At 29.7% G+C, this 27,231-nt stretch overlaps 1 protein-coding gene across 2 annotated transcripts; it reads right to left on the bottom strand.

The window, feature by feature from the left end:
• Positions 1 to 5,165: 5,165 nt before the first annotated feature.
• LOC127245458 (ENHANCER OF AG-4 protein 2-like) lies at positions 5,166 to 19,296 on the bottom strand. Of its 2 annotated transcripts, XM_051266347.1 has the most exons (12): positions 18,903 to 19,296; positions 18,131 to 18,207; positions 14,463 to 16,337; positions 13,876 to 14,380; positions 10,128 to 10,236; positions 9,890 to 10,002; positions 9,637 to 9,824; positions 8,196 to 9,051; positions 7,627 to 8,107; positions 6,854 to 7,007; positions 5,780 to 5,869; positions 5,166 to 5,670 (listed from the first exon to the last, which is right to left on the bottom strand). In XM_051266347.1, exons 1-10 carry the CDS (start codon positions 19,011 to 19,013, stop codon positions 6,997 to 6,999), a joined length of 4,326 nt encoding a protein of 1,441 aa, XP_051122304.1. In that variant the 5' UTR covers positions 19,014 to 19,296; the 3' UTR covers positions 5,166 to 5,670; positions 5,780 to 5,869; positions 6,854 to 6,996. The 2 variants fall into 2 exon arrangements, with proteins under 2 accessions (XP_051122304.1, XP_051122303.1); XM_051266346.1 differs by lacking the exon at positions 5,780 to 5,869 and having other exon boundaries at positions 5,170 to 5,670.
• Between the last annotated feature and the right edge of the window lie 7,935 nt (positions 19,297 to 27,231).

Genomic DNA, 27,231 nt, shown 5'->3' with positions numbered 1-27,231 from the left:
TAATGTATTATGTTATATGTTATTAAGTTAATTAAATTGATTTATAGTTTTTAAATATGTGTAGATTTAGTACATTTTACTAAAAATATAAATGTGTCAATTAAATTGAGACGGATATAAAAATAAATTAGATAATTAAAATAGGATGAACATAGTATAACATACTATAGTAGGTGGGACACAAATGAATTTTATTTTTAGAAAAAATAAGAAAAAAGAGAAAAATCTTTTGGATTATATATATATACTATAACTCGTTGGGGGCTATTATCCGATTAAACCAAATTTGTAAATATATGGTTAAGTAAAAATTTGAATGTGAAATATATGGCTACAATCATATTTTCAAGCTACTAAAGGGTTATTGGTGCACAATAAATTCTACATGAAAACAAAGTTAAAATATAAAAAAAATAAAAAAATAAAAAAAAATTAAATAGTACAGGCTAAAGACCACTCTAAATTTGTTGCTCAATGACCATATTCAAATTCAAAACATTAGGGTGTTTTTACTCGTAAAATTTTGGTTTTGAATTTTAGTTTTAAATAGTAATATTTTGAATTGAAATAGTTGTTTGATGTGATATAAATATGTATCGATGTAATATTTTGAATATAAAATTTAATTTTAGCGTATTAAAAAATAAAATATAATTGTTTAATTTGATTTTGTTTTTTAGAAAAAAAAAGTTAGTAAAATTAAATGTCAAATCCCACGAGCAAACACACCTATATAAAATGTTGATTACTACAAATTATAAAATATATTTCATCATGCATCACTGGATGAAGATAATTGAAATTATATTAGAACATCAATATAAATATAAATATAAAAATAAAAAAGTATATTCGTAATATATGTTGCGTGGAAATATGAGAATAGGCCTAAGGCTCCTTACAAAACTCAAGGCATCATGAATATATATCAAAATTATCAAACAATGGAAATGACATGACTATCCCATAGAAGAATACTACAAGAGGTGAGGAGAAACATACCAATAATCCAACTACTCCAAGAGCAACCTAGAGGGCAAATTAAAGAGCAAAATTAAAATTTCGATCACATTATTAGGTGCATATAGCTACAATATCTTCAAGATCTTGTTTGGACAAGCATGAAGCAATCTTCATGAGCAAAATTGAGGAAGGGTCCTTCCTCACCCCATTGCGGGCACCTTGAACCTAAATAATTTGAACTCAAATGGCACAATATTGTGAGCCAACTTACATGCTTGTAGGTGTGATTGTGTTTTGCAAGAATATTGGATTATTGAGAGGAAATATATCGATCACGTACCAAGTAGTCAGCATATTGCGATAATGTATGGACTCCTAGTACATAATCTTCTACAACATCTTCATTTGTCTTATTATTTCCAAAATTAACCTTAGGAATCTCAGGACAAGTTTTCCCTTCTTGTGAAATCTCATCTCTAACGGACAAAGAGGTGCTTGATATTTCTAATTTCCTTTTACCATGTTGTGCCAAAAATCGCTTAGCAACAACAATAATTCCTTCACTATTGAAACCACACCTATTGATGATCACATTGCCACAAATTCGTACATATATTTTGAGTCTCAATTAGATAGAACAACAATTAAGGGATAATATCGCTATATACACGATGCTATAGCATAGCATATAACAATATATATATATATTATAGTCTAACACAACAACCACCATACAGGAATCGGCCAATCTTTGTTGCAAATGGATGTGTACATCAGGAATTGGCCAATCTTAGCTAGAGAAGGATACAAGCATCAGGAATCGGCCAATCTTGGCCGGAGAGGGATGTGGGCATCAAGAATTGGTCAATCTTGGCCATAAGAGAAGAGAAAGGAGATCGATTTCATGGGTGAAGAATTTTTGACATATTACGAAATTCGGAGAAGAAGAGACCCATTGAGCGTCGGCCAACCTTGAGAGGGATGCGCGCATAGCCATCGGCCAACCTTGGGTGGGGACATCGGTGAACCTTGGTTGGAGTAGGCCAACATTGGGTGGAAACGTCAGTGAACTTTCAATGAAGAGGGCATCGGCTAACCTAATGTGTAAATTAGTCGATTAACCTTGCGTAGGAGAAAGAGTGATGCGCACATCAGGTCTGACCTTGGCTGGAGAGGAATTGAAGTGGGAGGGCGGGCGTCGGCCAACTATATACCATCATTTCAAGATATTGTAACTGTGCTATAAAATTATTATCTTTTTTATAAAAAATATCTTTTAAAATTAAATATATTTTTTATATTATAAAACAATATTTTCAATAAAATAATATCCATATTAATATTTTTAATTTAATTTTAAAATAAAATCATATGGATATAAATACAAATAAATATATATATATATATAAATGAACAAATTTTGTAAGTAGAAAAAGTACAGGGTAGATTCCTAAATCGGTCAAAAACTTTGGTCGACCAATAATATAAATCCAAGGAAATTGACATTTTTAGACACAAGAAATTCATTATTTTACAATTTAATACAATCTCATATAACAAAACAATCTACGTGCAACGTTCAAACTCTAAGAGCATAACAATTTTATCAGGTAGTCAGTCATATGTACAATAAGGTATATATATAAAGTGTTAAATATATTAGATGCGTCTATTAAACTTCTCATATCAACAATATGTGCATTCATTTTCAAGAGTATTTTCGAAATCCAAAATGTACATGAGTGAAGACAAAGCGCACACAAAAAGAATTTGTTTTGATTTGTAATACTAATCTACGGTCCTAACATAGTCAACTTGTGTGGCCAGCAAGTTGGGACGTTATAGATGATATAAGACTCAGCTTGCGATAACCTATAATTTTGAGCGAACTCTTGAGAGGGGTGGAGAAATCTTTGGAGTTCAACATGAACATTATATTCTTAAAATAGTAAAAAATGTGATATCTCCGAAATTTGAGGTTGCATTATTAAATATAGAAGAATGTAATATCTCCATAGCTGAGATAAATTTAATGGATTGATTAGGATTCTTATTTCAACAATATATACATTTTTTTCATGAATCAACTCAAAACAAAAATTATCAACTTATATCAACGTATAGAGCAAAAATTATGTTTTTGTTATATTCTATATTTCTATTGATTTTATTATTATTATTATTATTATTATTATTATTATTATTATTATTATTATCAATTTTGACATCATTCAAACTAAAAATAATCAATTTTAGTCTTATAGTAGTTGACACGGATTGAATACGGTTGGTTGTGTTGGATGATTCGGAAAGGTGGTTAAGCTCCATAGATAGTTAATACGACCATCTTCATTATCCCATTTTGAGCATGTCCGTGTTCATGTCTATGTTCACGGTCATGTTTTGAATACGGTCGTATTTCTGCCCATGTTCGAAATACAATCATATTCATATCCATGTTCACAAATATGCTCTTAATATACATGTTGTATATCATATTCACTGTCATGTTTATTTTTTTTCAAAATTACTTGATATATATTTATCATTCAATAAAAAAATATCTCTTACAATTACTTAAAAATATAAAGAATAACCGAAATCAATATTTTAAAAAATAATTTAAACATAAATATAAATTAATATTATTTTCGTTCGTCAAATTTATTCTTTATTTTCTTTTTAGTCTGTCCATTAAATTTACTCTATTACTATATTTGAAACAATAAAAAAATTAATATTTAATTATTACCTTATTTACACAAATGTCACTAAATTTATTACATTCTCTCAATTCTTTTTAATTACTAATTAAATTTTCAAAATATCCTATAATTATCTTTGTATTTTAACTTTTTCAATAAATATTTATTTTTTAATTCCCACGTCGAGCCCAAATAGATAAATATGACGGACTGATAGAGTATATTTTAAGTTAATAATCAAAATTTATAATAAAAAATTTAAAAATAATCTAATATATAATATTAAAAATGAAAATATAAAATATTTTTTTATATATAATACTTCATAATTTATAATATAAATATTATAGATTAAAATTATTATGAATTATAAATATTATAAATTATAATTATTATGAATTATGAAATATAAATATTATAGATTATGAATTATTATAAATTAAGATTATTTTTATTTTTTATTTTTTTAAAATAATAAACTAAAATTATTTTTCTTAAATTTTTACTATAAAAATTAAGAATTATATATAATCATGATTATTAAAAATATATGTTAATTTATTATTGCTATAGTTATTTTTGAATCATTGTAATAAAATATTAAATTTATTATTTTATTATATTTTTAAATAATTGTAAAAAAAAATTATTTAAATATATATATATATATCCAATAAAGTGAACAAAGAAAAAAATGACAATGAATATAATCTAAAACATGTTCATATTAAAAGCATGATAATGAATATGGTCATGATCGTGAACATAATCAAACACTGACATGAACACGTATGTTGTGTGCGAAACATAGTGATTTTTTTAGTTATCCAACACAGTCACAATTGTATTCAATCTTTGTAAACTAGCTACTATAAAACTGAAATTAATAGAATAAAAAACAAATTAATAAGACAAAAATTGATAAAAATAATTTTCACAGCAACTTATATTAGCTTGTAGCTTTTAGGACCAAACACCCTTTATATATTTCACTTGACGCGGAAAGCATTATTACAAATCGATTCAAAAGCTACCCACGACTGATTTAATTTCTAGTAAACTAAAGCAGCAAATTTGGCGCTGGTCCCAAGATCCGTTTGCATATAATTTTAAAATTGATATATTGAAGTTCTCATATGACATACTCCCTACTTGGGTCATCAAATTATGTACTCATTTTCTTTGTATTTTACAAAGGGGTTGAGCACAAAATTGAACGGCCGAAGTACTAAATTATTTGATAATTTTAACATTTTATCACTTCAAATTGTTAAAATATCACAAAACTAGTTGTGTTTTCAACAGACCATTCCTCTGCACACATGGAATATTTTTATTTTAAGAAAATACAACCACCTTTCAATAAACTACATTGTTTGCTCATGTTTTTAAATTTGTATTTCCACTCTTGATTAAAAATAATCTTCAATTCAAAACTTATTTTCATTTTAAATATTACATTAAAAACTATTATCTGTCATACACCTATTGTAATTAGGTCAGATACCTACTACTATACTCAATCAACTCAAAATTCAAAAAACTACTTTCACTACCAACTCGAATTCTAATAACGAAACAAATTACTCAGATTTGGAATATCTGGCCAAAGAAAAGAAAGAAAAGGCACTACTTATGTAATGATCTTTTCTAATTTATAATTTCACAATATGCATCAAAATCTTCCATGTCGGGGAAGTGTCCAAAAGAGGTCCCAGTGCAAATGTGCCTTAAGGTATTTAAAAAGGGAACTGTTTGAAAAACAAAATGCAGTTTACCATGAGAAAGCATTTTAGGATTGTCCATAACAAAGGGCCATTGCTATTCCAGGTAATCTTTGATTTCATTTTCGTAAAGAAAGCACACAGACTAACCACAGTAGGATGAAAGAACATGTACTCAACAAAAGGTGCAGTTTGGTGTACCATTGTAATCCAGTTCTTCCGTTGAGGGTCGCTCTGTCAAGCTAGCCAGCTTCCAGTGAAATTCCAGGAAACAGGATCTGAAAAAGGAGAGGTTTCCCTGGTCAATAAAACTGCTCAAGCATAACTATCCAACTGTGAATCGATAGACAATATTTGAGTTTTTGCAGAGAGAAATCAAGCGCATACAGTGTTCAATCATTTACACTTCAACAGGGAATGCACTGTGACAAACATTCGTACAATTAATTTGACACAGGTCCAGTTCAGGTAACGGACCTGTTATTATAAATGCTCAATAAATATATATATTCTGTCAAACTGAAAATGTTCACAAAATACCAAAACCAAAACATACCAAATGAACGTAGAAACATCTGTATGGCAGCCATCAAATTATTTTATTTCTGTTCCAAGGTTAACCTCTAAAGCTCAAACCATAACAAAAGGCTTCTCGAAAGTAAAACTAGTTAGGCATTCTCCTATCCTATGAGAGTGGAGAAAGCAGATATTATTGGCGCTAACCAAGAAATAGAAATAGAAGATGCTGAAAAAGAAATTTTCTCAATTAAATGAAGGATCCGGAATGAGGAGAAGGCGCAGGCACATTGTATGATGATTGAAGAAAAATTACACAACAATAGAAAAGAAATGTGAATATAAAATAAATAAACAATAAGAAAAGGAGCAAAAAGACAACCATGTTTCTCAAAGGTACATAACAAGAACGAAATGAAGATGAAAGAGAAGCATAAGTGTAACTGAAAAAACAGCTATGAACTTCAAATTTGTAAATTCATACTCCCTCCGTCCACAAACTAATGATCTACTTTCCTATTTGGAACGTTCAAAAATGATTGTCTTCTTTCTATTTTTATACATAGAATTTACCTTTTTACCTTTACTTTATTTATTTTTTTTATATCTATACACAAAATAAAGGGCTATTTTATCAATTTACAATAAAAAAACTAATTACCTAAAAGAACGTGTAAATATCACTTAGGACATTAGAAAAGGGACGGAGGAAGTATTAACCACCAAGGACGAAAATAAAAAATAGGAAGTAATTCTGTCAAACAACAGGGAATGCAGGAGTGCATATAAAAGACAAGCCGCATCATTTCAAAAGGAGAGGCACAAAAGATTGGAAATCACTGGAAAAAGAGAAGACTGATGAAAGTATATCATCCACAAAGTTTAGAGGACGGGATATGTAGCCCATTCACAAATCTCTGTCTAACGAGCAAAACAGAGACTTACACTCACAAACAAGTGTCCGGGAAATGCATTATCAATTTTCTAGTACAGTCCTGAAGAGTGTCCCCATTAGTTCCCACCAATTTGATTCCATTGTGATCTAAATTGATATTCTGTTGCGCATTTTACTGATTGTACTCGCAAAATTACCTATAACCTGAAAAACAGAGGGAGGATGAAAGAGATTACAAATCAAATCATGTGAAAATATTAGATAATCTGTATGTAAAATTACCAAGATCAGATCTGAAAGAGCCATAAAGATAATCTTCACGCATGCATATAATACAGCCTTTTGTACACAGGGAAAGCATGTAAAAGTAGTTCAGCAACAAACTGTAGTTGACTTTGTCCCACAGATTGCATTCACGCATGACCATATGATATTGATACTTTGAATTTTTGCTTTAGACAAATGACTTTCTGAGACAAGGGAGAAAAGATAGTCTTTGGCTAATTCTTCTTTATATCTACAGTTCAACAATACATTCTCCATCTGCAAGTAAGCAACTAAGCATGCATACATATATCTATAAATGATGACACAAATTGTAGTAACTACAGCGTTTTTCCCCCAACTTTAGTATTGTATAGCTGCTCTCTCATAATATAGTTGTGTAACATATTTGTCTCCTACCACATAAACATGTTAAATAGTATATTCTGGTTTGAATACAAAATGCAAAGAGAAGGTGAAAGGATAGTTGAGAAAAAGTTGGGTTAGTACACAGATGATCATCATATATAGTTGATAAGTCATTATTAATAATAGATACCTTCATACGGATAAGGTTGACCCAAACATGATCTCCCTTGTTGCACCCATCCACTGCAAGGGTAATCTGCATTCAGTTCATTTGCTTGCGTTCTCCAACATTTACCCATCCCGTATCTCCCTGAATCCTCAGAAGAGTTTGGTGTTGAGCAAAGAGAATATTGATGCCGCTGGATTGAGTTTTTATAGGAGAAATGACTAGGTGGGCCTTGAGGTGGAAGTTCAGAAAGCACAGGCCTTTGTGCCAAATGGGCACCAGCAGGTAGAAGTTGTTGTTGATGTTGCGGAGCATGTGGATTCATATATGCACCACTCTGCCCATATTCTCCATGCCTTGATGAATTATAGGAAACATAGTCTTGTGGAGCATTGACCCTAGGAGGAGGAACACAGGGTGCCTGTTTCGACTGCACATCAGTTCTGACAATTCCATCAAAATGGGACCCATGAGCATTGGAGAACACATGGGTGTGTTGATTTCCCTGATAATAAAATATTATACAATCCTCATATTAATTGATGAATAAATACATAGAATAAAACATCAGGGTGAGAAGGCAGAAGACATACAGAGGGTGTGCCACCAGCATCGTGCAGCAAAGGACGGCGTTGATAAGCCGACTGGGGTGAATGTGATACTGCAGATGGAAGTGGAGCCATGTGTTGGGACATAACTGGAGGCTGAAATTGAACTGACTGCTGGGTAAGCAGTGATGGAGGACCGGCAGATGGAAGATGAGTTGCGACCACTGGTTGAGCAACAGGTGGAGAAGCCAATCCGACTCGTGGTGGAGGAGGCAATCCAGCTGGTGGTGGTGCAGGCAGTCCAGCTGGTGGTGGCGGAGGCAGTCCAACTCGTGGTGGTGGAGGGGGAGGCAATCCAGCTGCCAGTGGTGGATGAACAAGTTTAGGTGGGCAAGCAGGTGGTTGAGAAAATGACTGCTGCTGTAATGAAGGTTGCCCCAGAGGAAATGAAGGAGGTGGAGGAAGGGGTTGTAGTGATGGTGATGGTGGAGGTGGTGAGCTGGGTAGTGGAGGAGTAACAGGACAAGATCCAGGTGGCAGTGGTGGAGATCCCTCTGGTGAAGACAACCAACCAGCAGATATGTTTGATGAGTCAAGGGCGATATCTGATTTTGGCTCATGTAAAGCCAACTCAAAACTGGAATTGGATAGCAAAGATCTTTCATCCATTGGATGCCCAGAAAGATCTTCCATTTCAAGTTCACCATCAACATGCTTTAAAATGCAGTGACGCTGATCATTTGGTGTAACAGTGTAGTTCTCCAAATGTGTGCTCCTAACAGGGGAATGTTTTGTGGGTGATGCATCATCATCAACTTTGCACGGATCATCATTCTCATACACCTCATCTTCTTGAAACGAATGAGCTGACAGCAGTTCATGCAACTTGAATGTAGCATTGCTGAAATCAATTCAAAACCAAACAAAGAGAAAAGCAAAATAAGGATACATGCACAAGAGGTTAATGGAATCATGGAAATCCAGCAGGGATACAAGTTGCGATATGAAACACAATATGAAAGCAAACTCCAGTTAAATTTACTTCATTCATATTGGTCATGCAGGGGACGTGACATAAATTTTATAAAATTAGTGAAATATACATTCATTTTTCAAAGCAACATTAACACAAATGACACACATAAAATAGAAATAGAGGAAACAGAAATGAGAAATTTGTCATTCAACATATGCCTAGAATTAAAAACATATGGCATATGTAATTGCTAAATGTGGAGCAACGAGTAGAGAAGAGCTATCAATCTGGATTTTGCAGAGTGACTAATTGTAATCTACTTCCCTTAATGGAAAGAATCAGATATGCCAATCCATGGTTTTTCTATGTAAGTTTCCATCTTTTTTTTTCAAAAACAAATCAGGTGGTGGTGCAAGAGATATTGGAAGTACAAAATATAAACCAAGAATATATGTAATATAGCAGGATGAAACTAGAAATAGAAATGTGTGGTAATCACAAGTTCTAAACCTTCCGTATTCGTCAACAACCATGCCTTCCATTTCTCTGATAGGATCATCAAAGGCACGCTCATTTCTCAGAGGGCGTCTTGATGAAAACCCTGCGGATGGATTCTCATTTACTACTCCCAGGTCATCCATGTAACGACGGAGAATGGATTCTGGTAATATTTTCCTCTCAAGCCACAGGCGTAAAACCTACGAAAATTAACTCAGCAATTTAGAATGAAATCTAACAATTCACTTTTATCAAGTACAGTCACCTTGTGACACTGACGACGGTTTTCCAGGGCAGTTGTATCAGCAGGAGCAGCAGCTCTGATGAGACGAGGTAAAGCTGCTTGAACAATTGGAATATAAGAAGCCCCTACAATCCCTAAGAAAGTTTAACAAGTAGTTACATGAGTGCCTAATTTTATGCAATGATTACTTGCAGTGTTTTGGGGTTGGGGTTGAGTGAAGCATTCCATTATTTACAATGTAGTGTTTATCTGTCTCTACCTCGCTGACCGCTAGAGCACTGAGTTATTGAGTCAACCAGAAAGAACAAGTCCACCCTACGATGTAAGCTTGACTCGTTTTCCAATTTTTTGATGAGAAGATCAAGAACCTGCTTGAAATCAAGATTTTTTAAACTTAGAATTTTCAAAGGGAACATAATACATTAAATAAGCATCCCAGGATAGAATAGTTTATGTCAACAGAATAGTATAGACCAAAAATGAGCGTCAATATAACACCAACAAAATAATTGTCTTAGGTCTATAAATTTTTCAATAAGAGCGAATTTTCCATCTTTATCCTGTTTTTCATGAATAGCATGACCACATATATATTTTGTTTATTGGCTTAACGTATGAAATTGTGTATATAGCCTGGAGTTCATACCAAGTCTGATAAAAATTTACAATTCTAAAAGTTTCTGTCAGCAAAATGTGTTGATGAATCCTGTTATGATGTGAGGAAAAGGGAGGCTAGAAATCAAGATTCTGGAGTGACACAATTTTTGTCAAAATCAGACCCATTTATTAGATGGACTAAGATTGCGAAATCTAAGTGATGTTCCATGCATTTATTGTAATTAGGGCAAACAAATACCATCTAATGTTACTCTTTGGAGTCCAGCCCATGAGGAGAATGACTGATAAGCACAAAATCGCTTATCATTTTTTATCAATTGAAAATTATTACATATTAAGTGCCCATCTAATAATTGAGAAAACTATATCACCTTATTTGTAAACAAGGGTTAGTTCACACTCTATTTTTGGAATAGGGAATCGTGTCGGTAATATAAAAATTCATATTTTGTGTTGAATTATTGACTTTTTGTGAGTGGCTAAAGTATATATATTATGTAAATTTGTTTATATATTGTATTTTTTTAGTAATATTCATAGGGAACTATGTCACCCAAAATTATTGGGTGAAAAATGTTCTCCAATCCATTTAAACAATTTCAAGCACCAAGTTATATCTTGGACATCAAAGTTCCACAAACCCAACTCATTTTTCCTTTCCATAAGAGACTGGTCACGTTTTTTATATTCTTCTCTTAATAATACAAAGATGTATATAAGATGGAAATCAAACTTACCTAAACTTTTTACACTACCATCATTATACAAAGCTACTAAACATTAAATCCTAATCTAGCTGCATGACTGTATCTGAATCATGATAAATATTTTGAAGTCAACACATTGGCGCTATTCACACTTTACCCATGGGGAACTTCATTATATTGCTCAAAAGGACTACTTAAATGTTATTCCACTAATCATTCCCTATGTTATTAAAACCTCACGAAAATGCTGCATCGCTTACAATTTTCTTTCGACATATAGTATGCAGTGACCACTTCTCATATGCTGTAGCGAACAATCATGGATTCTCTAAACCATGTCATCATTAGATGTTTATGTGGGCAACAACTATTATTTATGTCAACCTAAAGTCCTGAACTTTAGTTTGCGATTACATTTCACATGTGATAAAATGGAGCTAGGATCTTGACATGTTAACAAAAGAATAATAATAATCTTTCAACTAATTAATAGTTTGCATATATCATGATTCTGAGTTATAGATTTCCTTTATTCTTAACTTCATCCAAGCTATTAACTACTCCCTCCATTTAATAATGCATGTTGGGTTTGAGATTTTTTGTTAAGATTCATTAATATTTTTCCACCTTTATCTTTATCTTTTCTATTTTTATTATTTCTCAAAATATTAATGCTATGTACTAAAAAGGACATTTTAGTCATTCAAAAATTACTCTGGTTTTTACAATTTCCAGGGTTTTTGGGCCCTAAAGGACATGTATTTGTGAATGGAGGGAAAATTATTTTTTATTATTATTATTTTCAGGCTATAGAGAGGTTTAACTTGTAAGTTAAGTTGAAAAAATTACTCAAGTGGAGTTCAACTATTCTACTTGCAAATAGTTAAAAAATAACTCAAGTGGAGTTCAACTATTCTACTTGCAAATAGTTAAAAAATAACTCAAGTGGAGTTCAAATATTCTACTTGCAAATAGGGGTTAATTTATATGAATTTTCAAAAGATTGGAGAAAATTCTTTGTTGAATGTAATTCTTCAAAAAACTGAGAATGTCGCTTGAGTGGATTCTACAAAAATATTGGGCATCTATATCTAGGTTCATAGCTACTCAATAAAATGCTGTAGATTGTAGTTCGTCCTGAAGATTCTGGTTAATTCAGTGGATTCCAGGCATTAAAACTATGGCTTTTTATTTGAAAATCATTATCACAGAAGCCATTCAACCTATTCTTTACTTTTCTTTTGCATTTGGTTTACATGTGATTTTGTTTGGGTAAGTCTCTGGTTTTCATCAAGAGATCTTGAGGGAAAACATGAATTAAGGAGTATATATTTTTTAAGGCACAAATATGAAAAGTGAATCATAATCCTAAAAAAATTAACTATAAATCATAGGCTGTTTATTTGGGAATTTCTCATAATATTTTTACTATTTATTTTATTTTTTCCCTTTAAAAATATTAAATTAAACAAGTATTTTTTATTTTTTATATTATAATAAAAATTAAATTTACGTTCAAAATATCACATCAACATCTAGTTATATTACATCATATAACTATGCAAATTCAAACTTTTACTATTCAAAAATCCAAACCGAAAAATCAAATCCACAAACAAACACACCCCATAGTATTTCATACCCATAAATATGTACCAATCCAAAAAAAATTCTATTTGTCTAATATGCTCACCCACATAAATTACCAAAATAAAATATAAAAGAAACGGGGTTTGTTCACTTGTGTTTTGTTATTATTTTGATATTTTTTACGTGAAAATGGTTATTTGATGTGATTTTTTGAATAAAAATTTATATGATAGAAAATGATAGACTGAATAGTAAAAAAATGAGTAAAAAGAACACAACTGAGCAACTCCCGTAACCCATGAATTCTTACGAATAGAAGCATGAAGGATTTATATTTAGTAACCTCACAAATAACTCTATGGGCTAGGATATTAGATTGAATTCAAGATCACTTATTTCAGAAACTTAACCTCCAAAATAGATAAGCAATGGTGACATGTGATCCATGCAAGTGAGCCCTTGTTCAAATAAAACCTTAGATGGTGATAACTATGACAATAATGAAGATCCTGTGTGCTGTGCAAACAAATCCAAAAAACATTGTAATAGATTGACATACTTACATTACATCTATATTTCCATATGGACGTAATGCAAATTTTGGCACATACGAGAAATTTCTATGAACAAAATCTAGGGGTATGTTAGCATATGGAAAACAATGTGTGTGTAAAAACTGACACAATTTTATGTAAGATAGATGGAAAGTGATAAAATGATCAGAAATATGTTAAGTTTTCAACGTCATATGCATCCAATTAGAGTTCATTAAACTCCTAAACTATAGACATATACTGTAGCAAGAAACTGCATCTCTTTAAACACTTGTTTAACAAAACTTTAAATTGAAAAATAACAGTGATAGTCAAGCTATCACACAGGCCCAGCACCTGAAATCCACTAATTTGAATATAATTAAATAATAAAACTAACATAGAAACTTATGATATGCCAGATTAACCCTCTTAAAGATATTAAACTTTAACGCATGATTTCAAGACATTGTGCTAGCAGATCACAATCTATAACAATATTTGATACATTAACAGGTATTCTAAAGCAAGGAAGTGATATGGTAGACATACTACCTACCTCATTGGCGATCCCACGCTTCGCACAATCAATTGCAAGGCGTGTTGCACGTCCAATACTCTCTTTGGTCCTGGACAATGTTTCTATCATCCCTTCAAAGGCATCCCGAGCTCCAGCAGCTTCAATACTACCACTTACAGGACTTCCAGTGCCCTGATGATCTGAATTTACCCTTCTCTTCTCACGGTCTTCATTCTCCTGCTGGTTACTAGATGAAAGTTGATGTAGATAGGGCAATGGAGAAGTGGAAAACAGTCTTTGCATGTCCAACTGAAGCATCTTGCTTGATTCAAATCCTGGCTCAGATAGGATAGGATTTGGTACAGTCCTAGGCATGTCAATTTCAGGAAATAAATGCACAAAGGAGTTTTCCAAAGTGCTCTGTGAATGTGCTTGTCTTTTCCTTGCTTGAGCAGCAGCAATAAGACGTTTCATAGACAGGGGAGAGCCTGATCCTTTAGAATCACTACGAAAGCTTGTTTCATCAACCTTATCATCATCCAGCCTGAGCAATTACAAATTCAAACAAAAGAAACAGTGACAAAAGAGTTATCATCATAAAATTACAACACAAGGTTGATAGTTACCTTTCTTCAAGAGATGTAGTGCTTTCACTTTTTGTGCCCAGTCCAGGACTTTTGATCAGTAAATCTGTCTTTGGAGTAGTTTTCCATTTCTCCACTGAGGCTGACTTGATTCTTTTATCTACTGATTGATTAATAAGAGTAACAGACCTATTAAAAGCTGTAGCACCTATGCTGTCTCTGGCAGAATTTTTTTTCAGAGAAACATTTTTAGGAACCTCACAAGAGCGCTTGTTTTCTTCTCCATATAGTCTCGTATCACTAACAGATTGAGAGGATCCTTTAGGAGATATAAAAACTGATATCGCTTCCAGGGAAGGTAGTTCCTCAGATTCTAACTTCTGTGGGCTACGGCAAACATTGGCACAGGATATTTCTCTGGTTTTCTGTCCCACTCCTTGTCCCACAGCTGGTGATAAGGATTTATTGGATTCACAATCAAGCTTTCCTTGTTCTTTTAAGAAATCATCACTTACTCCTGGATTTCTAGAGATATTTTGATTCTCTACATTATTCTCTACATGCATTATGACTTTTTCTGGTGAATCTGCTGCACAAGGAACAACAGAAACCTTATTAGCAAGTCTTCCATGAATTGGAGTTTTCAGTGATTCATCATCCTCATCATCACATAGGCGGACAGCTCTGCGCTTTGCTGGCAACTGCTTAACTGGGGATCGAGCACTTTTACGGAGAACTGAGTCAATTTTTTGAGATACAGAACTCTTCAGTCTGTTGTCAGCAACAGAAGTACTAGATGTTTCCGCCAATGAGCGGCAATGACGCTTAGATGGAGGGAGGTCATCTTCATCACTGGAATGGTTTGACTCATTAATTGTGGCCCGCCCTCTGATGGGGTAACGATTTGTAGACTTACCAGCCGATGTTAATTTTTTAGACTTTGTACTAGTCATTTTTTCATCTAGTACATTAGGACTTTTAGCATTAATTTTCCTGCTTTCATTCGCTTTAACCTTGTCCTTTACAGTATCAGCACATTTTGATAATTTTCCAGGAAATGAGGATTCTTTTGTCTGAGACTTCTGTTTTTCCTGACCATGTTTGGCATTCATTTGTTTACTTGAGGTAGATTCTTTATGCTCCTCAAGATTTCCTTCAGAATTATCTCCACCATCAGTTTCGGTCTCTAAATCTACTTTCCCCTTCTTTTCACCTCCAACATCAATATCTGATCTTGAGATATCAGCAGATAAGACCATTGTGGTACAACCTAAAGAATGTTTTCCTTGATGACAATGACCACTTGAACCACTATTGCTGCACATTGCGTCCTTAGGTTTCTTCTTTAATCCTGTTGCCTTTTTTTTGTTTCCACTAGTCAATTCCTTCAGGCTAAAATCACAAGATGCATCCTCCACCTTGAAATCATCAGAACATGGCTCCTTAAGACAAGGATCAGGAAGTGATGCTGAATTCCTGGCATGATCAGCCAAGAGCTTGCTGTTCTTCCCAGAAGATGCAGTTGGGACTGCATCAGGATCGACTTCATCTGACAAGCAAGGCTTGACTTCTTCAAAATTCACCTCATTTTGTCTTTGAAAACAATGCTCCAACTCAGAAGCCGGACCATTTGAACCCTCCATCTCCAAGTTGTCCTTCGATCCTTCCATTTCAGTGCCATTGCCCCCATCATGTTCTGCGGCTGAATTAAGTTGTTGTTCCTCGGATGCAAGAGTCTCTTTACTTCCATCATTTCTAACGACAGTTGCATTTTTCTGCTGCAACTGTTGAAATTCTTCACATATTTCTTTAACAGCTCGGGCAAAGTATTTGTCTTTCTTACCTTGGCATCGTATAGACAATTTATCTTTTAATTCACAAGTGAACAACTGAACATCAGCAGGAGCAACAAAAGCTCTGTCAGAGAAAAAAATAGAAACAATTAAACAATTTCATCTACTAGAGATATTTATCCATTCTAGAGCAAACAGAAAGCACGTGAGGACGAGGATATATAGAGCATTAGAGATAATTTGTACATAACAAAAAAAAACCCCCCGATAAATCAAACATCTCAGAGACATTTGTCATGTATCATCACAACTTAGGTCAATTAATGGAATGCCATTACATATAATTACTAAACAAGGGACAACCCAAAGGTCAATACTCAATCCAAGGTATTGGGAATACATTAAAAGCAATATAATATCAAAATCCACCTTCTGAATGTTGCGACTCGCATGCACATGATAGATTTGAAGTAACACGAGAAAGTATTAAATTCTTTTCTTTTGTTGTTGATCGGAAAGAAAGTATTAAATTCTTAATACAATGAGAAATGGATAGCAGTGAATGAAGCTTGTTAAATAAATTCAAGGGGAAGTATTGAATCTTGTGAACAATGCATGAAGCATGTTAAATAAGTCCACCTTTTGAATTTCACATGCACATGATAGATTTGAAGTAACAAAGAAAGTATTAAATTCGTTTTTTTTTTCTTTTTCTTGATAATGTAGGAACCCACAGCCGCTATCCTTCGGGTGCACTTTGGGTAAACCCTCAACCGAACCTAATATCCTGCAAACCAGGCCAGGCAAGCGAATCACACTAGGCGAACCATGTGTGGCAGGTGGACTTGGAGGCATTGGGTTTGAACCCGTGACCTCACGATCACAAGTTCACCCCCACACCACCAAACCATCTCTTACGGGACAATGCAAGAGGGTTATTATATAAAGTCAAGGGAAAAACTACCCTTCAAACCTCGTTGGAAGAAGATAATAAACGAATTAGTGGATAAATAATTGACAGGGAAAATTTGGCACCTCAAGTTGCAAATAAAGCACATGAAAGCTCAAAGAAATAGATAGCATAAGTTGTCGAAAGATCAAGATCAAGGCGCCGTGGTACAGGATTCACATCAAGATTTTACTTATCATTTTCCCTTGTTCATTTCTAACAACAAGAGAAAGGAAATAGTTTCATATACAAATAAGGCATTACCAATATACTGAAACAGAATACACAACTTACAGCAAAAATGCAATTCCCTTTTTACTTATTTTAATTTTGTCAACAAGAGAAACAAAAAAAAAGCTTCAGAAATGCATAAACCAATAGAAAATTTATGGTATCTTGTGACTCATGGTTGAAAATGTATCAAAAGGATCGCTAAGCAAACAACCTTATTTAAGGTCCACAAAACAGAATAAATTGCTCAATCATAAAGTTCAGGCACTAGCTAGTGAATTCAACATTTAAATAGAGATCAAAATGGAACTGCATACAGATGGTCCGATAAACAGTATCAAATAGCTGTGAAGAGAGCCAAATGGGTATATCTAAAGATCACTTCATTCTGGCAGGATCCTCCACATATCCCAGACTTCTCAATTAACAGTATTAGACTGTTTGTGAATCGTAGTTATAACATCTTCATCAAATATAAGCAGGAAATTAACAATATCCCCAGTAAGGGATGACAATTCATACACTCCTAAAATGCCGACAAACTGACCCTAAATGAGTTCTTCTCCAGCCACTACTAAATTAAAGCAACTGCTCGCCAGCACAATGCAGGTTTATTTTTCCAGCTATCCATGATACTCCTCTCACGAATTAATAGCCATATTGTAGATTAATAATCAGCTGACATGGAAGAACAATAAATGTGTTTTTGCATAGATAGAAAATTAAAAAGCCCTTACATTTCTAATGTCCCAAAAAACTGGACGAAGTACTTTTTGGGGTCTGGCACATGTTTCCAGTCTTCAGGTCTGCTAATCTGGAATTCAATGCTATTAACCATTAATTCAATTTGCAAACAGCTGATCAGTGATGGTAACATAGTTGAAAAGCCAAGACAGTATAATCCAAGCTAATTATTCCATGAGTTAAAAAACGTTAATAAAATAGAGCATGCGGCAAAAAAAGGTATAAATAACAGCCACCGTCAAAGCGAATCTAGCTTATATTCTTTCGACAGATAGGAATGAATTTCAGAAGCTTGCATCATGGCACAAAAAAAGAAAGAGCAATGAATATTAGCAAGACTGGCACATGCTGGCATGCTGACCCCAACATAATTTTGGTTAAACTATACTGAGCCTTCTCTTTCTAAACAACCAAGTGCCAACCCTCCCCATTCCCACCCCTCATGTCGGACAAGCAAAATTGAAGATTCTATATCGATCTTCTTGTCTTGCAATAATACTTTCAAAGTTCAAACACTAGATTCTCATCACTTGAAGACGCAAATGCATGATTCTCAGAATCGCAATCCACCTCTGTTAATAGTTCCCAATCACACTGACAAACTCAAACCAACCAGACAATTTCCTATGAATGCAAACGAAATGAACTCACTCCAAACAGATTAAAATAAGTTCCACAAGCATAGTTCCACCGAGAATCGACATAAGGAAACAAAAATAAATGTACAAATAATCAATAAAAGCATCCGAGTACACGAGAATTCACCTTGGCAGGCCAAGCAGGAAAACCCTTGATCTTGGCGAGAACAAGATCGCCCAAATTTAACTGTTCCCTGTTCTCGACGCGTTTCGCTCCACGCCTACGCACAGGAGCCATCCCCCTCGATTCGCAACTCTACTTTCCTACGATTGTACAATGGCACAACAATAACAACCCTAGAGACAATAATTAGAGAAAACTGCCGCCACCTTCCCCAAACGGCTTCGGCTTCACGTTCTCGGAGCTCCGTTTCCCGCCTCACTTGCTTTGGGGCAAAGGAAGACGAGTGCAAACTTTTTTTCCTGCAAAACGGTGACGGCGGCGGCGGCGGCGGCGGTGGGTGAATGGAAGAAGGCAATTACCGACCGAGCGTGCTTACGCATGAATGTATGTAAATATCTTTGGGAAATATCACTTAATGGGACAAATTGACATGGGCCAGAACGTGAATCTGTAGAAGGGTGTAATAGTATTTTCACAGTTCGTCTGGGTTCAATCAATGTTTGTTTGGAAGGGTGTTTCATAGTATTAGATATGAAAACATGACATTATTATAAAAAAATATTAATATTATATTTATATACAGTAAAAATTAAGAGAAAAAAAAGGTAAAATTGTTTATAACTCTGATGTAATTTCGAAATTCAACTTAAAATATTTTTTATTTTAAAAATTGTATAACGCTCTCTTATACTTTCACAAATGTTACATGAAACCCCACCCACCATGAAATCTTCATTGTATGATGTGAACATGATTTTCTATCTATATTTTATTTGCATGACATGGGTTAATTTTTAAAGTAAAATAAAGATTTACGTTGAGTCTCGAAATCACTGAAGAGTTTCATGCTAATATTTCTGAAAATATACGGAGGTTAGTTTCAAAATCACACATGAGTTTTTACCAAATTATTATTCAAATGTAAGAATATTTTTAATTTTAAGTATAATAACATTAAAAGCAAATAAATATTTTATTAAGGGACGGAATGAATAATATTTTGATTTAAATTAGTAATTTTGAAAATGTATAGAAAACTCCCTCCACCCTCCTTCTAAGGGTTACAATTATTTTTGCATCATGTTAAAAATATCTTTATATGTAGATAACTTTTTAAACAAATGTTCTTCTATTAGTATTATAAGACACTAATTGAAGTATTTTTGTAATTTTTTTGAAATTTGTACTACATTTTGATATAATAATTAATAGTTAAAGATCAACACTCAAAAAGTAAATGACACTCTTCGAGCCGGACGAAAATAGTATATATTATGTAAATATATATATTTATATTTTCCTATAATATTAATTGAAAATTATATTGAAAAAATTGTGTTGGATAAACATATCATTTTTATAAATTTGGATTTTTTTTTTTTCTGTGAGTTATGCAAAATTGTAAAATTATTATATGAATTGTTGTTTTGTGTGTTTTTATGATTATTATTAGTATGTATTTTATCTGTTTATAAAATTTATGTCTATCTTTTTATTGAGTATTTTTATTTATAATAAATAATTTTTACATATTTTTTAATTTATATTTTAATGTTACATTTATTTACAAATATGTCATCATTATTTATACATTCACTTTTGAAAAAAAAAATAAAAAATTCTCATTTTATTAACAACAAATAAATTTTTTTAAAATATTTATATTTCATATCATAATAAATTAATAATATTATATTTATTAAAATTTATAACTCTAAGCATAAATTTCAAAGAAAGACACTCTTTAATCCACTAGTCTCTTTTTTCTTCTATCCCTACTAACCTATTTACTTTTTTATATTTTTTTTATGACATTCTTGTAATACTACATAAGAATAGAATAGAAGTATGTTTTATTTAAATGACTACAAAATAGATTGATTGATTTTGAACTTATCAAAATAATAAAATAGGTAAATGAATAGTGGACAAAATGAGTATTATATATTATATATATATATAATTTTGTGTAATATATTTGGGAATAATATATATATATATATATATATATATGCGTGTGTGATAAACACAAATCAAAACACATTACCATTCCAAAAAATATCACTAACGAAACACGTTTGATATTTTTTAATAAATAAAATTTGGCATGATATTTTTCTATAAAGAATATTCTTTACTATAGATTTGTGATGGATTAGTTCATTAGTAACCAATTGCTATGCTGTTATGGAATAATTACATATACAATGAATATAAATATGGTTTGAATTGTAATTTAGGGGAAGTAAATAAAATTGTAGTAAGTTGCATGGACAGATATATAAATTTATTTTGAAAATTTGGTAGGAAATGATATAAAAATTGGTCGAATATGTGAAAAAAAATAACCCTTGTAAACGGAATAGAATGACAATTTGCTGAAAGTGGGGAGGACGGCTGCCGACAAACGTGCTTGCAGGGGTTGTCGCCGTAGTTTTGGTAACAGTAGAATAAAATATGATTAAAAATTTTTATATTAGAATTAAAATTGATAAAAAAAAATTATAATAGGACGGTAATTTATTATTTTTGTTTTTATTGAGAGTGTTGGATTTCTTTCCTATATTGTTTTAATGTTTTAGAGATAGTTATATTTTATAATTAAATATTAAAAATTGTGAAAGGTTTTTGTAAGTATTTTAGATGAATTTTTGTTATTATTTATAAAATAAAATGATATATTTATGTTAAAAATATGAATTAAAAATTTATTGCAATTGTGGAAAGATTAAACGAGCTTTGCTTGGGTTTAATTTGACTTTGAATTTGCATTTTAAATTTCGTTTGAATAATATTTTAATTTAATATTTTTAAAAATAAAATAATATTCTTTTGTTTTAATATAATACTATCTTGGGTTGGCTTTAAGGTCTCATTTATTTTTTTACTTATTAATCTTTAAATATTAATTATTATATCAAAACGTAATATAAATTAAGAAAAATTTGAAAAAATGCTTCCATTATTGTCTTATAATGCTAATAGAAGGACATTTATACAAAAAATTATATAAATATAAGAATATTTTTAATGTTAAGTATAATGACATAAAAGATAAATGTGACCCTCAAGGTCGAATGAGTATTTTTTTTGTTTTTTAATGATTGAAAAATAGTAATATTTTTATCGATAAGTGAAAGTATGTTAAAAATACAAAAAATAAAAAAATAATACTTTCTAAAAATAAAAAAAAGGAAAAAATCAATTTTGGTTACAATATAAATTTTTTTTTATCAATTTTGGTCCCAATATAAAAATCTCATTAATTTTAGTACCATTATAAACAATTTCAATTAATTTTAGTCCCACAGTTAACAAACTAACGGAAATGACTGACGTGGACGTAACGGGATTGACGTGACACACGGCCATGTATATTTTAGTATACAATTATACATGGCCATGTTATTACACAACTATGTCTAATTCTACACGGCCGTGTATTTTTCTGTTTTGGTCTAAAATTTTATTTTTTGTTATATTTTTTAAAAAAAATATTTTGAATTTAGAATAGTTGATGTAGTTAAAATAAAAAAAAATCAATAGTAATAATATAATGAAAAAGTATCAATTTTAATTCAAATATAAAAATTTATACAAAATTTTATTGATCTTTTCTATTTTAACTATATCAACTATTCTAAATTCAAAATATTTTTTTAAAAAAATAAAACAAAAAAATAAAATTTTAGATTAAAACAGGAAAAGTACACAACGGTCTAGAATTAAACATGGTCGTATATAATTGTATACTAAAATATACATGGCCGTGTATAATTGTATATGACCGTGTACTTTGTAGATCAGTTGACACGTCAATTATGTTACATTCACGTCAGCTATTTCCGTTAGTTTTTAACGGTGGGACTAAAATTGAATGAAATTGTTTATAATATGACCAAAATTGATTGAAATTGTTTATAATAAAACTAGAATTGATGAATTTTTTTTTTATATTTAGACCAAAATTGATAAATTTTTGTTATATTGGGACAAAAATTAATTTTTTCAATTAAATTTTTTTTGGGTGTTTTTATATCGTAATACTCGTATGCACATACATGTACATTATTATTAAATATATAATAATTAATATAAATTTTAAGTTATAAATTATATTTATAATAGATATCTTAAATTTAAAATTCTTTTTTTTAAAAAAAAGTTATTAAAAATTTTGTTAGAATTAATATAAAAATCTTAAAAATAAAATACAAATTACTTGGTATTTAAAAATTGAAATTTATTTAAATTTAAAAAAATATTATAATATGTCTGATCTGAGATTTTTTAAAATAATAATTTAATATATAATGTAATATATTTTTATTAAAAATTTTATAATAAAAATACAAAAAAGTATTGCAAAATAAATAAAATCTTAAATTTTAGAAATGAATAATATATTGATAATATAAGTAAAAATAAATTTGAAAATATATAGATTTAAATTTGTACCTATTTTATTAGAATCACAAATAATTATAGATTTTTTCTTTTTTACAAAACAAAATGCATATTTTTCTAAAAGAATTAATACTACAAAACATTCATTATTTTTATATTACCTACATAATTCTCTGTATCTATATCTATACATAAAAAAAAAAGAAGAAAAATTCATTCAAACCATTTTACAAAATAAACATACCAAATATATATAAATCTAAGGGTTTGTTTGCCCAATTTTTTTCTGACACAATTCTTAATATATGTATATTATTAACTCATAAAATTAACATTCAATATAAAATATTATTTTTTATATTAACGTTACAATTCTCTGTATCTCACATAAAAATAAATCTTAAACATAATTATCTATTTAAATTATTAAAATAAAAATTATTATATAATATTGAACTTAATTATATTAACTATAGAAAATACAATCTAAATGTATGATCTAAGGTGTTGGAGTTTGAATTAATAAAAATTATTATATAATATTGAACTTAATTATATCAACTATAGAAAATACAATCTAAATGTATGATCTAAGGTGTTGGAGTTTGAATTAATAAAAATTATTATATAATATTGAACTTAATTATATCAACTATAAAAAATACAATCTAAATGTATGATCTAAGGTGTTGGAGTTTGAACCCATGACTCTCATGGTCACACATCCAACCCCACACCACCTAGTCATCCCTTACGAAACTACAATTATGAGTATATTTGAAAATATAAAGGGTGTCACGCAATTTTTAAAGTATATAGAAATTTTCCGCTGAATTTCGAAACCACAAGAGAATTATGAAAAATTTTATCTAATAAAAACTTTAAATTTTATTAAAAAAATGAATATACCAAAAAATCATATTTGATATTATTACATAAAATATTATGAAATATCATCTAAAAGCAAAATATATATATATATAATATTGAAATAAATATCAAAAAACTAATTTTTAAAAAAATGTTATTATAACACCAACAACTTATATATTATGAAAAATAAATGAATAAATAATTTTTAAATTTATTATAATTATTTACCAGCATCCCTTACAGTCACCTTTTTAATTACTTTTATCATTATTTTTTCTATTTTTACTATAACAAAACTCATTGCCTTTAATAAGAATTACAATTATTAAAATTTATTACCTTTAAAAGAACTCGTTATCTTCAAGAAAAAAAAAATTAAAAACTATCCAAATGTTTTGAAATTTCAAAATTTCAAAATTTAAATTTAACATAAATTATCTATACATTTTCCTATTCAATTAAATTAAACTATCCAAAATTTTTATAAATTTCACTAACCAATTCTCCATATTTTCATATTCGATTGAACAAAATGACTAGTAAAAATATTGATCTTTTCAATCATTTCTTAAATTAAACTGTTGGATACGATTTAATAATAAAAATAATGATTTTAAATTATATTGTTAATATATTTATTTTATACATTTATATTATATTACGATTCTTTTTTATGTTATTTTTAATTAATATATATGTTGATTTATTTCGAATAATTCCAATTATTAAAGTTTATATAGATTAATATTTAAAAGTTAAAATATAATACTACAAATTATTTATATATTTTATTACATAATACAAATATATAAAAATAAATAAATTATTATGGACTTATAAAATAGTAAAGGTAATGTGTTGGATGTGATTTACTGCAACGGGTGATAAAAGAAATAATTGAATGTCGAACTAAATATGATGTGGATGAGAGAGATAAAATAAATAATGAATGAAAATGTAACGACTATAACAGTTGCTCTAAGCTTTGTTCTTTTAACAAAAAATTTCAACGTATTTTTCCAAAAAAAAAAAAACAATTTAATGTATTATACACCATTTTTATTTTTATATTACCTACATAATTCTTCATACCCTATATAAAAAAAATATCAAAATACCAAACAAACACACCCTACCATTTTACAATTTTATAATAATATTTATATATTAAATTAATTAATTAACAACTTTTTAAATAATACAAAATAATACTAAGATAAATAAAATAAAACTATCAAATCAAATCATTAGTATTTATATTTTTAATAAAATAAAAAATAGATTAAATATAAAAATAATTTTATTACTCAATATATTTATACTTATTCTTGTATTTTGAATTTTTTCTTCAATATAGATAGTTGTAGTTAGAAAAAATTCAAATCAATAATTATAATTGATACCAGAAATAATAATATATTAATTTAAATTTATTATTATATACTTTTATTCGACACTTTTTTTATTTTGTCTGTCTCACTTTAATTAATATTTTTTATTTTAAATAAAATTTATTAAATCAAAACATAATTAACAAATATAAATAAATTTAATTAACTACATAATATATATATATATAGCATCATATATCAAGTAAGACTAATTTAAAACTCCATTATTATTATTATTATTATTATTATTATGATGATGATGATTATGCAAATTCATTTCTTCTTTTTTTTTTTTTAAATATATATTTTCAAATCAATAACTATAATTGATACTAGAAATAATAATATATTAATTTGAATTTATTATTAAATAATTTTATTTGATATATTTTTTTTTTTATTTTGTCTGTCTTATTTTAATTGATATTCTCTTATTTTAAATAAAATTTATTAAATTAAAACATAATTAATAAGTATAAATAAATTTAATTAACTATATAATATATATAGCATCATAAATCAAGTAAGACTAATTTAAAACCTAATTATTATTATTATTATTATTATTATTATTATTATTATGATTATGCAAATTCACTTTTTTTAAAAAAAAAAAAATATTTTTTAAATCTACTATATCTAACAATTATCTTATCTAATTTTTAGAAACCCTATTTATTTATTTTATCAATTTTGGTCATGCTTAAGGTTGCAAAAGTAAAATAAAATATCCACAATCAACTAACAACATTCTTAAATTTTATCTCAAATTTCAATTTGATCTAATAATTGTAACTAAATAAAATAATATTTAAATTAATGGTTGTTATTACATTCCTAATGCTGTATTTAAAATTTTCCTCTTTGTTTTATAAATACATTACCTCTTAACTTAATTATTAGTCGTAGTAAAGAATTGATGGCGTCTTTTTCGTAGGATGTGCCTTCATATTATATGGTCTCTGGCGGAATGTATGATCAGTTTATTTTAATGTAGATTGATGAAATGTCACGGTTTTTATTTATTTATTTATTTATTTCAACACATTATTTTTTAATATAAAATTATAAGAATTATATAGCTAATATAAAAATAATAAATATATTTAATATTAATTTTTTTAAATAAAAAAATATATTAATTTATTTTCGTTAGAACCAACAAACTTAGTATTTCATAGATGATAAGTATGCTTACAATTTTGAATAAAATATAAAATTGTTTTAGACTATAATTACTAAATTATATATATTTATATTGTGTTATTCAAAATTTTGTTTCTACTTTTTACTTTGGACTGTGATTTTCTTAAAGGTCCGAAGTGGAAACAAGAGAGCTGAATGTTGTTCCAACAAAAGAGGGATTTGTTTGCCAATGTGGGGTTGAGGGGACGGACCCAGAGACCATTCTTAAGCCATTGGCTTAAGCGGCCTGAAGAAGACCTGCCCTAACGAATTTATAAACTCTTTCAACTTTTGGATATCGAGGGAAGGTCCTCTAGGCCCAGTAGCCTTAACGAAGTGGGTGACATGACCGTATTTGAATGTTTGGAAGGTTGGATCTGATGAGTTTTCAGATCGAACACAAAAATTTGAAGTTATGAAATTAAATCAAGAAATATTTATTGTCAGGCAAGCAACCCGGAAAGTAGTAAATTGCG

The sequence above is a fragment of the Andrographis paniculata genome, unplaced genomic scaffold (assembly GCF_009805555.1).
Source record: "Andrographis paniculata isolate CXL003 unplaced genomic scaffold, ASM980555v1 Contig22END, whole genome shotgun sequence".
Taxonomy (NCBI): Eukaryota; Viridiplantae; Streptophyta; class Magnoliopsida; order Lamiales; family Acanthaceae; genus Andrographis; species Andrographis paniculata.
The sequence above is the reverse complement of the archived record's forward strand: the minus strand, read 5'-3'. Positions and strand labels throughout refer to the sequence as shown.